Raw genomic sequence first — 16550 nt, 5'->3', positions numbered from 1 at the left:
TGCATTAATATTCTACATTAGTTTTGTATTATAATAGTTTTGGAGAAGTAAATTTAAAATCAGTTAACATAAATGGCTACCAAAGTAGAACTGGTTTTCTATCTTGGCAGCCATTAGCAAATTTATTTTCAAATTCACTCTATGGAAGATAAATTTTTTACTATTTTTAAAAATTAGATAGCTGCAGATGTTACTCAGAGTGGACTTCCTGTTTGAACAGTTTGCAGACAACTGACTGCTTCAAACCCTCCCAAGGATACAAATTGGATGAACTGTCTGACTCAGATATTTCCTGGACTAGGTACCAGTCTTGAATATGGACTCAAGTATGTGAATCCCTGTTGGCCACATACAACTCAAAACCTGCTACTTCTGTGGAACTTGGCATTTTGGATGTACTTAACTACTAAACTTTACTGGATTGTTTTTTCATATTCTCTTCAAAGGACTAGACATCTCAACTTTACAACTATGTGCAACATTGATCTACCATCTCCCCTTTTATCTTTTTTCTGCTCTCTCTCTCTATATATACAAAGGGTACTAGGAAAGTTTTGCAATACAGCTTTGTTTATTTAATTTTTTCAAAGTAATTTCCTCTACATTCAATACACCTCTCCATCCTCCGAAACCAATCTTTAAACCAGTTCTGCCAAGTTTCACTAGGGAGTAAAGCACACTCGTTGTCCCAAGCCCGTAGAAGGTCCTCATCACTGGAAAACCGCCTCCCTTTTAGCTTCATTTTCACATGCGGGAACAGTGCAAAGTCGCAGGGAGCAAGGTCTGGACTGTAGGGAGGGTGCTCGAGAAGTTTCAGTCCTGTCGTGGTCAAATATTCGGTGCAGGCTTTGGCACGGTGAGCTGCAGCATTATCGTGATGGAGGTACCAGGTGTCCATTCTTGACTTTGGCCGCAGGTTCTTCATAGATCCAATGACTTTAGGCAGGCATTGTTCAGTATACCACTTAGCTGTGACTGTCTTCTGCGTGTCCAAAACGACACGTTCCACAATTCCACTCGATTTGAAAAATACAGCTATCATTTTCTTCTTTACCGATCGGGATTTTCTGACAATTACAGGTGTGTTGTCATCATCAAAGACCCAAACTTTGTTTTGAGCCTTGGTCGGCAGATCGTAATAGTACAGCCAAGTCTCGTCACCTGTCACGATGTTGTTCACATACCGAGATTGTCCCTTATCAAACTTTTTTAACATCTCCCGGCACCAAATCACACGTCGTGTCATCTGCTCTTCAGTCAGTTGATGCGGCACCCAGAGAGAACAAAGTTTCTTCACGTGCAAATAATCTTGCAGAATCGAACAAATTGCTGGTGCATTTAGGCCCAAAGTATCCTCTATCTGTTGGTAGGTCACTCGCCTGTTTTCGTCAAGCATTTTCCTCACAGCAGTAACGTTTTCCTTCGTAACTGACGTTCGTGGCCTTCCCGGCCTCTCAGAATCCTCCAGAGTGAAATTTCCCCTTTGGAATTCTCTATACCACCTGATTATCGTTGTACGATGTGGACAGTCATCATCTAGTGCAAGAGTCATTTCTTCTAAGCACTGGTCTATGGTTAAACCACGCACGAAATTATACCGCAAAACTGTCCTTATCTCATTTCGTGACCACGATGCCATCGCAAGCACTTTACACTCTCACTGCTAATGAATAACTGAGCCCATCGACTTGGCGCGGCGGCTACTATGCACGTATGAACATGTCTCAACATGTAGCAACAAGCAGCTTCCTGTGATTCATTGTTGCGTCATATTGCAAAACTTTCCTAGTACCCTTTTATTTTTATTTATTTATTATTATTTTTTAAATAATAAATAATTTAAATTATTTAAACTGCTGCTACCTATGGTGTTTTGGTTCCTGGGGGTTACAGAATTGCTGGCACTCACAGGATTAACCTCTCTCTCTCTCTCTTCCTGTAAATGTAGAATTTTGTTAGTCCTATCTACTTGGTGTTACAATATGTGTGTAGTTGTCCATTTCTTGTGGCATGGATGGGTACTGTGAAGCAGCCTTCCTGATGATCACTGGTTCCTGATAGCAAAGTGGCCAGAAACAACTAAACGATTTACACATTACACAAACTTAGCACTATACTCATTTTTGACTTTTTCACAGTGTTATGTATTATCACAGAGCACTAAGGCAGGGGTTGAGCTCATGTTTAGGACCCTACATTAGACACAATACATGTCAAAATATTTCTAAAAAGATAGTACAAATTTTAAAATGAGGCAGTCTTGGGGCAAGTTCATCCCTGGGTTTCAGAAAGATACTGTTTTCATAAGTATTACTCCCCAGTTTCATAAGTTGTTTTGGTATTGCACTGTGTCAAATAAACAACACTTCACCTTATAGTTTGTTATTCTTTATCCTGTTCTTTATTTCTCCTTAATTGTTTTTGTATAGGTTCATGATCTCCTTTCATAAATAATTGCAGGGGTCTTATGTGCATACATGTTGTTAAACAGTATGCATGGTGTAAAGGTATTACTCGCTTTTATTGAGAGCATCATTGCAGTAAGAATTGAATAAATAATGATAATAATAAGTTATATTCTAGTTAGTATTTCTTTATTTACATCTATAATAATAAAATGATATAACATTTTTTAATTGAATTTTTAGGTCTGTATGCTGGACAGCATGGTATCGTCCAAAATTATATGTATGATGAAGAAAAGAAGGATTTTTTCATTGGGTCGTCCCCTCCTGATGAATCTGGTGAGCATTGGTGGAACAAAGCTGAACCAATATGGGTTACTGCAGAAAAGAATTCATTAAAAACAGCTCTATATCAGTGGGATGGCTGCCATGTAAAAATTAAAGGTTGGAAACCGACATTTTGCCAGCGATACCAATACAAAGGTAGCAGTTCAAATATGGTTAAACAGCATTTTGAACTAATACAGAATTTAAATGATGCCTTGGATAAACTTTCAAGCAACATGATACAGCTTGCAATGGTATACTATGAAGGAATTGATACAATAGGTAAGTTTAAATTATATCTTAGATGTTTTAAGACTAACTGCACAACAAATAATAAAAATGCAAACTATTTCTGTTTTTTTTAATTCAGAATAGCCCTATCCCCCAACATTCGCACCATTAATAGAACTTTATACACTGAGCTATTTCACACAGAATATCATTAAAGTAGACTCTGGGAAGCACTTTCTGGATGGATCCTCATTTATTCTGTTTTGGCCTTTTGAATGGATTAAATATCTGCCTAGCAACATTTTTTGATTTCTTGCTTGCTTGTTTGGGAGAAAAAAAAAGAAGCCTGGTGGAAACAGATCTGGAAAATCTTTTTTTTTTAATTTGAAATTTTGAAAATATGTCTAAATTACATTTTTAGATATTAAAATTTTTGATTAAAACGTTACATTTAAAAATTATTAGTGTTAGTAGTGGCAAATGATGCAAGAAAGCAAGCTTATAAACCATCGGCCAAAAAAAAAAAAAAAAATCCTACTTCACCTGTCCATTTCTTTCAGTGTTTGTCTAGTTATTCCTTGAATTTATTCAAACTGCTCGCTTACACGACAGCAGATGGAAATTTGTTCCAAGAATCAACCACCTGCTGGGTGAAGGGAAAAATTCCGCACATCTATCCTGCAACCATCCTTCCTCAATTTGAATTTATGCCCCCTCATGTATAGTCCAAGTAAGAAGAAGAATGCCATCAGCAAAATCCATTGCAGTCCATTTTCATTACAATTCAGGGTGCAACCACTGTCAGTCTAATAGCAGTTCCTAAAAACTATCATGATTGATATTGATGACTGACATATTAATGACTGACATTGTTAGAATATATTCTACACACTACACAATTGATGTGCTGTCTCTCGACTAATGCATTGGAAAACTTTTGAGAGACTCAGTAGTCACTCAATTTCCACAGCCTTCAACTGAGTATAACACAAAAAAAACCCCCAACTTTTCTTCACTTACTCTTTCCTTTGATAATAGTGTGATTTATTAGCAAAGACAAAAAACTCTTCTAAAACTTTCTTTTCATAATTATACCAATCTCTACTTTTCTTCGTATAAGTTTATAAAGCTGTTACTTGTTTTGATCTTTTGCCCTTGTAATTACATTTCCTCTGAACAGCTTTGAGCACTGTACTAATTTTAAATTTGCCTTACTATACAGAGTAAACCAAAAATTCTGTTATGCTATGAGTTGTTGATAATGCATATAAAAAATAATTGTATTGGTGACTCGTAAAAATCTGGTTTAATTATAAAATGGTTTATCATTTCCCATTCTATATGTCAGTAATGTCAGAGCAGGCACCTTTATCTTCAGGACAATGAGTAATGCCTCTCCATGCATGTCATATTACACAGGACATGCAATGAGTAATGCCTCTCCATGCATGTCCTGTGTAATATGTGCCATAACATTGCACATGATATTTTAGCAAAAGTATTATTGTCGCCTTCTACTATTGCAGTTCTGTTGTCCAGTAACATTTCTGTGATGCATGTTGTTTAATGATTCTCTGAAAAATTGCTATTACATAATCTTATTAATGTATATTAATTTTATTAATTGTATATTAATTAATGACCTTAATTAATTAATGACCATAATCTTATTAATTGTATATTAATGACCTTCTTCCATTGACTGGAAATCCTATCCATAGTTTTGCCGATGATAGCACATTGCATTCACCTTTCCATTTTGAGAAACCTTGTCCTGCTCAATCAGCTTCAATTTTTCGAAAATATGCTACCAACTCCTTAAATGCCGATCTTCAGGTAATTCTACAGTGGGGCAAAGACAACTTAGTTGATTTCAACCCTTCTAAAACTCAGTCTTGTCTTATATCTCGCAAAAAGGATTCTTCTGCTCCTATGCTTATCTTTAGTGACACTCCGATTTGTAGACAAAATGATATATCTCTTTTGGGGATTACCCTGACTTCTAATCTCTCTTGGCACAAGCACGTTACAAATATTGCTTCCTCTGAATCTAAAAAACTTGGTTTTCTCTTTCGCTCTCGGCATTACTTTTCTTCCAAACAGCTGCTCACTCTGTATAAATCTGCTGCCACTGATGTTGTACCATGTTGACCATGCTGCCACTGATGTTGACCATGCTTTACTAATGTGTCAGTAAAGCATGGTCTGTCTATGAAGTTCTCTGAGCAGTGCAGACGGGCTGCAAGAGTAGCTCATGGTGTCTTATCAATGATATACAGGAATTTTTCTAGCAGGGATAAGGAGGTGATTATTCGCTTGCATAAGGCAATGGTAAGGCCACACCTTGAGTACTGTATACAGGTCTGGAGGCCTCATTTCAAGAAGGATGTAGAGCTGCTGGAACGAGTACAGAGAAGGGCAACAAGATTAGTGAATGGAACAAAGAGTTGCTCTTACGAAGAAAGGCTTAAGTTTTGCAAATTACAGTGTCTGGAGACTAGGCACCAGCGAGGTGATCTGATAGAGGTATAAAGCCTTGAATGGTTTGAGCATGCTCAATGCTGATGGGATTCTGCCTCTTGCTCAGAATAATCACCTGAGAGGGCATAAATTCAAATTGAGGAAAGATAGATGTAGGATAAATGTGCGGAAATTTGCCTTTAGCCAGCGGGTAGTTGGTTGGTGGAACAGACTTCCATCCCTTGTTGTGGAAGTTGATAGCCTAAATAAATTTAAGGCTCAGCTGGACAGGTATTTCGAACGAACAGAGGGGTGAAGTGAAAGTTTTTTCTTTTTTTTTTGGCTTATGCTGCATAAACTTGCTTTCTTGCATCATATGCCTCTACTAATGCTGATGCTGATACTTGTTACAGAAAACCTTGGTGAGGTGCTCACAGAGATTGTGTAATGGGAAGATTTAAGCATCCTAGTTTTAGCACTAACCAGTCTCTCAACATAGACAAATAAGTGCTAATTCATAGGGTTGAGCTATACTATTGAAGGGAGTATAGATCAAAAGTGTCTAGCTGATATTGCTGCCCAAGTCACATGTAGCAATCTGTTTCCAACTTCTCTTGAAAATATGGATTTTCTTTAGTGAAGAAGTAAACAATGCTTAATTTTGAACTCTGATTAATTTTACATCCATTAGAAAAGAGAATATGACTGCATTTTTGAATTGTCTCAAAGAATTCCAAGAATTGTGCACAGGCCTTGCCATCTCTTGTACTTGTCATTGTCACTAAGTTCATTCATAAATGTGTGATTGAAATGGTCTGGTGCTGAATCAGTGTTATATATACTTGGTATTGGAAACTGCAGGTTCCAACTCTAGAACTATTTCTGGAGGGACTTCTTAGGTGACCTCTCAAGAGAGATCTGAACATTCTTCTGCGTGTGCTGTCCATCTAGTGCAGCCTATCTAACACTGTTTGTAAACAACTTTTCTTTCCACCTAAAGATCACTTTGAGGATGATTTTGTTGAACCTTGTTTAAATGTTGAGTCAGTTCTTTTATTATCTTACCAGTTCTCACTCTGTCATTACTATTCCCCTGAAACACATCACACCATATGAACTGGCGCATTATGACCTGCGTAGTCCATGTGCCATTAAACCTCAATACAAACCAAACCAAATCATTACTATTCGCTCATTAATGCTATACTTCAATTTATTTGCCATTTTTCAAATGTCTGTGAAATACAAATTAACTTGGCACCAATACATAAGCAGAAACTAAACTCAATACGGAACATAATAGAATGAACTAATATAGCAGTAAGGCTTTTGATGTTCCTGTAGAATATTGTTATACATACGTGTGTGCTTTTCTGTTAAAATTTCCACAAATGCTTTCTTCTAACTGCTCAAAACATCGAAGGCAGATATTGTTGGGATATCAGAGACGTGGTGTCACACAGATATAAGGGATGCGGAACTGCAATTTGGGGAGTACAACGTCTACAGAAAGGATAGACAGGATAGGAAGGGGGGAGGTGTTATGCTATTAGTTAAGAAACACATAAAAACCAAGGAAGTGAAGCCAGTCGATATCGCTGGACAGTGCAGTGTGGAGTCAGTTTGGTGTGACATAAACATTGGGAGATCAAAATTGAGAGTAGGAGTGTGCTATAGGCCTAATGACTCTGATGAGTATAATAAGGAACTGTACAGGGAAATAGAGTGGGCCAGTAAATCAGAGTGTCTTATAATGGGAGATTTTAATTTCCCAGATATTGACTGGAATTTGGGGGCTGGATACTCACACACTAGCAGGGCTTTTGTGGATTTATTGGATGATTGTTTTCTACATCAGCATGTTCGGGAGGCAACTAGAGGGAGTAATACTCTTGATTTGATTATCAGCAGTGATTCTTCATGCATTAAGAATCTGCAGATAAATGAACCACTAGGTGGCAGTGATCACAGTGTGCTGAAGTGGGATTTACTCAAAGAGGTAACTACCATTAGGGGTAAAGGGAAGGGTTATTGCTTCCGTAAAGGCGACTACGATGGACTGAGACAGTATTTAAATTCTATACAGTGGGACCAACTGATGATGTTACCAACAGCAAATTCAAAATGGGAAGCATTCAAAGAACTTATCTTGGAAGCTACTAGGCTTTACATACCAACTAAGAAATATTGTTCAAGGTTTAGGCCAAAATGGATGTCAGATGAACTAATGAGGCATATGGCAGAGAAGAAAAATGCATGGGATACTTACAAATTAACACATGACACAGAAGCCTATGATAGATACAAGTTGATATGCAACCAAGTTACAAAGGAGGTTAGGCAGGCGAAGGCAGATTACGAGAAATCCTTGGCAAGGGATGCAAAGAAAAACAGCAAAGAGTTCTTTACTTATGTAAACTCTAGAAGGAAAGGGATGAATCAGATTGGTCCACTTGATATTGATGGGTCAAGTGTTGATGATCCTGCTCAGGTGGCTAACAAACTAAATGAATATTTTGCATTGACATTCACACATGAGGAGTTATTCAGCGAGGGGAATGCCAGAGGTGTATTCAACTCTAGCAGTAAGTTACAGAATCTTGAAATAACTGGGAGTAAAGTGGAGGAGAAACTGTTGAAGATAAACACAAGAAAGGCACCCGGGGTGGATGGGATCTATCCAGTTATATTAAAGGAGGCAGCAAAGGAAGTAAGCAAACCCTTAGCCATAATTATGAGAGCTTCCTTGGACTAAGGGGAGGTACCCATAGACTGGAAATGTGCAAATGTGACCCCAATTCACAAAGGAGGATCAAAGGCTGACACAAGTAATTATAGACCTGTGAGCTTAACTTCTGTTCCAGGAAAATTAATGGAGGCACTGGTTAAAGACGCACTGCAGGATCATTTAGACAAGACTTCAGTTATAGCTCAGACACAGCATGGTTTTGTTAAGGGGAAGTCTTGCCTGACCAACTTGATTGGATACTATGATGCAGTCACAAAAGAACTGGATGCAGGGAATAACTTTGATATTATATACTTGGATCTTAGAAAGGCTTTTGATACTGTTGCACATGGAAGACTGCTACACAAATTGGAGCAGTGTGACATTGGAGGCAAATTGCTGCTATGGATAAAGGGGTGGTTGAGGGGGAGAAGACAGAGAGTGGTAATCAATGGACACTGCTCATCGTGGACTGATGTTATTAGTGGAGTCCCTCAGGGCTCAGTGTTGGGTCCATTATTGTTTTCTGTATTTATAAATGATATTGATGATGGTATATCGGGATTAATGTCCAAGTTTGCAGACGATACAAAGGTTGGCAGGGTTGTCAAGGACACTACTGACACTATGCTGCTGCAACAGGATCTGGAAAGGTTGAGCAGATGGGCTGAGAGGTGGCAAATGAAGTTTAACATTGACAAATGTAAAGTACTACACATGGGAAACAGCAACCCCAGAGCAACGTATCAACTCTGTGGTACAACACTGACAGTGGTAGAGAATGAAAGGGACTTGGGGGTGGTTGTGCAGGCAGATATGAAGTTCTCTGAGCAGTGCAGATGGGCTGCAAGAGTAGCTCATGGAGTATTGTCAATGATATACAGGAATTTTTCCAGCAGGGATAAGGAGGTGATTATTCCATTGTATAAGGCGATGGTCAGGCCACACCTAGAGTACTGTATACAGGTCTGGAGGCCTCATTTCAAGAAGGATGTAGAGCTGCTGGAACGAGTACAGAGAAGGGCAACAAGATTAGTGAATGGAACAAAGGGGTGCTCTTACGAAGAAAGGCTTAAGTTTTGCAAATTACAGTGTCTGGAGACTAGGCACCAGCGAGGTGATCTGATAGAGGTGTATAAAGCCTTGAATGGTTTAAGCATGCTCAATGCTTATGGGATTCTTACTCTAGCTCAGAATAATCACCTGAGAGGGCATAAATTCAAATTGAGGAAAGACAGATGTAGGATAGACGTGTGGAAATTTGTCTTTAGCCAGCGGGTGGTTGGTTGGTGGAACAGACTTCCATCCCTTGTGGTGGAGGTTGATAGCTTAAATAAGTTTAAGGCTCAGCTGGACAGGTATTTTGAATGAACAGAGGGGTGAAATGGAAGTGGTTTTTTTTTTTTTTTTTTTGGCTGATGCTGCATAAGCTTGCTTTCTTGCATCAAATGCCTCTACTAATGCTAATGCTAATGCTAACTTAAACTGTCAAGAATCCATATTAGCATTAGCATTAGTAGAGGCATTTGATGCAAGAAAGCAAGCTTATGCAGCATCAGCCAAAAAAAAAAAAAAAAAAACCACTTCCACTTCACCCCTCTGTTCGTTCAAAATACCTGTCCAGCTGAGCCTTAAACTTATTTAGGCTATCAACTTCCACGACAAGGAATGGAAGTCTGTTCCACCAACCAACCACTCGCTGGCTAAAGGCAAATTTCCGCACGTCTATCCTGCATCTGTCTTTCCTCAATTTGAATTTATGCCCTCTCAGGTGATTATTCTGAGCAAGAGGAAGAATCCCATCAGCATTGAGCATGCTCAAACCATTCAATGCTTTATACACCTCTATCAGATCACCTTGCTGGTGCCTAGTCTCCAGACACTGTAATTTGCAAAACTTAAGCCTTTCTTCGTAAGAGCACCCCTTTGTTCCATTCACTAAACTTGTTGCCCTTCTCTGTACTCATTCCAGCAACTCTACATCCTTCTTGAAATGAGGCCTCCAGACCTGTATACAGTACTCTAGGTGTGGCCTGACCATTGCCTTATACAAGGGATATCCAAGAGTCCAAACATACTTTTCCTTCAAATCTTCCCTAAAGAAATTTTGTCTTAAGAAATTCAAACCCAAAGTTCATCCCTTCTATCTTCCTGATGGTCAATTTATTGTGATAAAAATATGAAGATCTCCCTTGGAGTAGCAGATTCTTCATTGAAGTAATGATATTTAGAGGGGGAAATAATTAAAAATGCACAGAAATTAAATTCCTGCACATTATGTCAAAGCTTCAAATGACTTTATGAATTATCAGCAGAACCCATGTCTGCAATGCATTTCAATAAGTACATTCTTTTTTCCAGTAATCTCTTTAGCCAAAATTGATATATATCTGTCATATAACTTAGATTATATACATATATTAGTCATCATGAAACTAATATAATTGTATAGAAATAGCAAATGCATATATATATATATATATATATATATATATATATATTGGAATTATGTCTGATGACAATTAGATTTAAATATTAAATTTTTAAATAGCATAAATGAGGGTATTAGGTACTACGTTAATGCTATTGTACAGTGATAATTAGACATTATACATGCATGGGTTATATATGTACAGTACTTAACTTATTTATATATTATTATTTTTGGTACTACTTGGGAGCATCAGGTTTGTAGTATAAAAACACAAAATCAGTGTAAAATTTAAAGATTAGAGACATTTAGAGAAAATTGGAGAATAATGGAGAAAATTAGAGAATACTGGAGAAATAGGAGAAAATTAGCAAAAATTAACGAAAGTTAGCGAAATGTCATGTCTGCTCAAAGCCCCTGAGGAAGTAGCAGATGTATGGCCATGAGGGAGAATGTTAATTTTCGCTAATTTTCTCTAATTTTCTACAATTTTCTCCATTATTCTCCAATTTTCTCTAAATGTCTCTAATCTTCTTTAAATTTTACATTAATTTTGTTGTTTTTATATGTATCCATGTTATATACTGTATTATATGTATCTATGTTATGTTAGGCTATCCATACCAGGGCTAGATTTATATATAACTAGTGGGTTCATTGGGATCACTACAAAACTGATGCTCCCAAGTAGTACCAAAAATAATAAAAAATAATAATATATAAATAAGTACACACACACACACACACACACACACACACACACACACACACACACACACACACACACACACACACACACACACACACATATAATCCAATAAATCCAAAAATTAAATAGAGAAATAAAAATTAATATTAAAAATAAATAAGAAAAATTAAGTAGAAAAGCTAACATCAGTGGCAGCAGAAAAGCATTATCCACTACATGTTGCTTATAATAAGCTAAAATAGGATATTTGCCAGCAGCATAGCAAACCAGTAGAGTGAAAAATTGGTCAGTCTATTTTATTTCATTTCATTTTATTAATTATTATTTTCAAATTTATTTGGTCATGTAATGTTGTTAGTCTACATTTCCACCTTATTGAGATTTCACATAATTCGGAAATGGGTGCCAACAAGTAGGCACCGCTAAATTTCTTTTAATTGGCTTAATTTTCTAAATTATTTTAGGAATGTTGCTTCAACACTACTTTCTTCTTCTTTATCCCCCCTATATATTTTACTGTTATTATTATGTTATTTTATTTGGTTGAGTTCTTTTTCAATCTGCTGGTTTGCTATGCTGCTGGGAAATATCCTATTTTAGCTTTTTTTTTATGTAAACCCCAAACATGAGAGGTATTAGAACCTATAGTACTTAGTACTGTGCTTGGCTTGGAGATTAAGAAGACGAAAGAAGATATTTGTCGACATTGGACTTGAACTTCTATATAGACTGTAATTTTCAGGAAATACATGTGAAGGAAGGTTGTTCCAGAAAACGGCAGTTGAATGAATAAACGAGGAAGATGAAAAGTTAGTTCTGTGAGTTTGAAGTCTGACAGTAAATGAATGTTGGCTGGTGGTGGCATGCATTCGGAGTGTTTTGAAAGACAGAGCGGGAATTATAGAAGCCAATTCAGAAGAGCAGTGCCCATGGATGTATCTGAACAAAAGGCATGCAGTAGAAACAGTACGTCTATGAGACAGCAAGTAAGTAGAGAGACTCTGTTAGAGGTGAATCATTAATTAACCTAATTGCCCTCTTCTGAACAGAATTAAGAAGCCTATGAGAGGTTTTGGGGGGCACCACCCCAGATGTGGAAACAATATTCCATGGTAGGGTGGATTTACGATTTATACAGAGTGAACAGCTGTTTAGAAAAAAAGTAACCCCAAGAGCAAAAGAGAAAACCAAGTTTTTTAGATGCAGAGGAAGCAATATTTGTAACGTGCTTGTGCCAAGAGAGATTAGAAGTCAGGGTAATCCCCAAAAGAGATATATAATTTTGCCTAGCGGAGTGTCACCAAAGATAAGCATAGGAGCAGAAAAATCCTTTTTCTGAGATATAAGACAAGACTGAGTTTTAGAAGGATTGAAATCAACTAAATTGTCTTTGCCCCACTGGAGAATTACCTGGAGATCGGCATTTAAGGAATTGGTAGCATATTTTCAAGAAGTTCAAGCTGACTGAACAGGGCAAGGTTTCTCAAAATGGAAAGTGGAAAGCAATGTGCTATCATTGGCGAAACTAAGGATAGGATTTTCAGTCAATGGAAGAAGTTCATTAATATACAACAGGAAAAGAGTGGGGGAGAGAACTGAACCTTGGGGAACACCGGCATTAGTGGAGAAGTTAGCCATCTACCATCACCCCCAGTGAGCGATCAGAGAGAAAACCGGATAACCAATTACAAAAACCAGTTGGCAGACCCATAAGATGGAAGCTTGTTTAGAAGACCTTTATGCCAAACATGATCGAAAGCCTTTGAGATGTCAAGAGCAACTGCTTGTGTTTCACCGAACTTTTCCATTGAATCAGTCCATAAATGGGTAACATAAGCCAGAATATCACCAGTGGATCGAAACTGACGGAATCCATACTGGCGATCTTTGATCAGCCAAAAGGTTTCTAGGTAGTTTAAGAGTTGGCTGTTAATTGATTTCTCCATTACTTTAGAAAGAGTAGAAGTAATTGCAATGGGACGATAATTGAATGGGAGGGATTTGTCATCCTTTTTAGGAACTGGCTGGATATGAGCAAATTTCCAAGCAGAAAGAAAAACACCTTTGGAATAAGAAAGTGAAAAAAGGTGGCAAAGAACAGGAGTAAGTTCAGGAGCACAGGTTTTGAGAACAAGTGGAGAAATACCATCGGGACCTGGAACTTTCTTAGCATCAAGATTCATCAAAATCCTTCTGACCACAGGAGGCATTGAATGGAGCGTGTTCGGAATGGTGGGAGGTGTTTTACCAAGATCATTAATACATGAGCTGGAAGAAAAATGGGATGCTAGCAGGTCAGCTTTATCCTTGGCTGAAGTGACAACAGAACCATCTGGGTTAGACAGAGGTGGGAAAAGAGATGGGCAGAAGTTGTGGCCAATAGCTTTGGCAAGAGACCAGAATGCTCAGCAACCATTAGGTCAAGAAGCGAGTTTTCTATTCTTAGCCTGTTCAAATTCTAGTTTGGACTGATTAAACTGCTTTACAATTATTTAGGGCTTTGGTGTAGACAGAAAATGAAACTGAAAAATTAGAAACAAGCCAATTACAATATGCAACATTCTTCTCTTGAACAGCCTTAGCACATTTATTGGAAAACCAAGGTTTAGATAAAGGAGGAGATTTTAAAGTGGAGTGTGGAATAACGGATTCCATTTCTACAAGAATAATTTCACTGACAGGATTAGAGCAAATGTTGACATCAGAAGTTTTGAAACAATAGTCCGACCAAGGAAAAGAAGAAAAGAAATCTCTCAGGTCATGCCATTTTGCATTCTTGTAACGCCAAACAATACGAGGTTGGGAATAGCCATGAGATAAAGGCTCCATTGGAGAAGAGACAATCACCAAGTTGTGATCTGAGGTTCCTAAAGGACCTCTCACTTCCACCGTGTACTTAGCATTAGCATTAGTAGAGGCATTTGATGCAAGAAAGCAAGCTTATGCAGCATCAGCCAAAAAAAAAAAAATTAAAGAATAAAAAAATAATAATAATAAATTAATAAATAAAAAATAACCACTTCCACTTCAACCCTCTGTTTGTTCGAAATACCTGTCCAGCTGAGCCTTAAACTTATTTAGGCTATCAACTTCCACGACAAGGGATGGAAGTCTATTCCACCAACCAACCACCCGCTGGCTAAAGGCAAATTTCCTCACGTCTATCCTACATCTGTCTTTCCTCAATTTGAATTTATGCCCTCTCAGGTAATTTTTCTGAGCAAGAGGAAGAATCCCATCAGCATTGAGCATGCTCAAACCATTCAAATCTTTATACACCTCAATCAGATCACCTCGCTGGCGCCTAGTCTCCAGACACTGTAATTTGCAAAACTTAAGCCTTTCTTCGTAAGAGCACCCCTTTGTTCCATTCACTAATCTTGTTGCCCTTCTCTGTACTCGTTCCAGCATCCCTACATCCTTCTTGAAATGAGGCCTCCAGACCTGTATACAGTACTCTAGGTGGGGCCTGACCATTGCCTTATACAAGGGAATAATCACCTCCTTATCCCTGCTAGAAAAACTCCTATATATCATCGACAATACACCATGAGCTACTCTTGCGCCCGTCTGCACTGCTCAGAAAACTTCATATCTGCCTGCACAACCACCCCCCAGGTCCCTTTCATTCTCTACCACTGTCAGTGTAGTACCACAGAGTTGATACGTTGCTCTGGGGTTGCTGTTTCCCATATGTAGTACTTTACATTTGTCAATGTTAAACTTCATTTGCCACCTCTCAGCCCATCTGCTCAACCTTTCCAGATCCTGTTGCAGTAGCATAGTGTCAGTAGTGTCCTTGACAACCCTGCCAACCTTCGTATCGTCTGCAAACCTGGACATTAAGCTTGATATACCATCATGAATATCATTTATAAATACAGAAAACATTAATGCACCCAATACTGAACCCTGAGGGACTCCACTGATAATATTAGTCCACGATGAGCAGTGTCCATTGATTACCACTCTCTGTCTTCTCCCCCTGAACCACCCCTTTATCCATAGCAGTAATTTGCCTCCAATGCCACACTGCTCCAATTTGTGCAGCAGTCTTCCATGTGCAACAGTATCAAAAGCCTTTCTAAGATCCAAGTATATAATATCAAAGTTATTCCCTTCATCCAGTTCTTTTGTGACTGCATCATAGTATCCAATCAAATTGGTCAAGCAAGACTTTCCCCTTAACAGAACCATGCTGTGTCTGAGCTATAACTGAGGTCTTGTCTAGATGATCCTGCAGTGCTTCTTTAACCAGTGCCTCCATTAATTTTCCGGGAACAGAAGTTAAACTAACAGGTCTATAATTACTTTGGTCGCCCTTTGATCCTCCTTTGTGAATTGGGGTCACATTTGCACATCTCCAGTCCATGGGTACCTCCCCTGAGTCCAAGGAAGCTCTCATAATTATGGCTAAGGGTTTGCTTAATTCCTTTGCTGCCTCCTTTAATATAACTGGATAGATCCCATCCACCCTAGGTGCCTTTCTTGTATTTATCTTGAACAATTTTTTCCTCCACTTTACTCTCAGTTATTACAAGATTCTCTAGCTTACTGCAAGAGTTGAATACACCTCTGGCATTCCCCTCGCTGAATAACTCCTCATGTGTGAATGTCGATGCAAAATATTCATTTAGTTTGTTAGCTACCTGAGCAGGATCATCAACAGTTGGCCCATCAATATTAAGTGGACCAATCTGATTCATCCCCTTCCTTCTAGAGTTTACATAAGTAAAGAACTCTTTGCTGTTTTTCTTTGCATCCCTTGCCAAAGATTTCTCGTAATCTGCCTTCGCCTGCTTAACCTCCTTTATAACTTGGTTACAGATCAACTTGTATCTATCATAGGCTTCTGTGTCACGTGTTAATTTGTATATATCCCATGCATTTTTCTTCTCTGCCATATGCCTCATTAGTTCATCTGACATCCACTCAGGCCTAAACCTTGAACAATATTTCTTAGTTGGTATGTAAAGCCTAGTAGCTTCCAAGATAAGTTCTTTGAATGCTTCCCATTTTGAATTTGCTGTTAGTAACATCATCAGTTGGTCCCACTGTATAGAATTTAAATACTGTCTCAGTCCATCGTAGTCGCCTGTACAAAAGCAATAACCCTTCCCTTTACCCCTAATGGTAGTTAACTCTTTGAGTAAATCCCACTTCAGCACACTGTGATCACTGCCACCTAGTGGTTCATTTACCTGCAGATTCTTAATGCATGAAGAATCACTACTGATAATCAAATCAAGTGTATTACTC

At 38.2% G+C, this 16550-nt stretch overlaps 1 protein-coding gene across 1 annotated transcript in view; it reads left to right on the top strand.

Moving 5' to 3' along the window:
* The window catches only part of LOC150080491 (glycerophosphocholine cholinephosphodiesterase ENPP6-like), an 88186-nt gene that overhangs the window by 25494 nt on the left and 46142 nt on the right, over nt 1-16550 (top strand). The window contains exon 2 of the mRNA XM_090381314.1: nt 2649-3014. Coding sequence (XP_090237440.1) covers nt 2649-3014 — 366 coding nt within the window. The remainder of the gene's footprint in view (nt 1-2648; nt 3015-16550) is intronic.

This window comes from Mastigoproctus giganteus, chromosome 9 (genome assembly GCF_048544385.1).
Source record: "Mastigoproctus giganteus isolate SK-2022 chromosome 9, ASM4854438v1, whole genome shotgun sequence".
In the NCBI taxonomy this organism is placed as follows: Eukaryota; Metazoa; Arthropoda; class Arachnida; order Uropygi; family Thelyphonidae; genus Mastigoproctus; species Mastigoproctus giganteus.
Note: the sequence above shows the minus strand (reverse complement) of the source record. Positions and strands in the feature narration are given on the sequence as shown.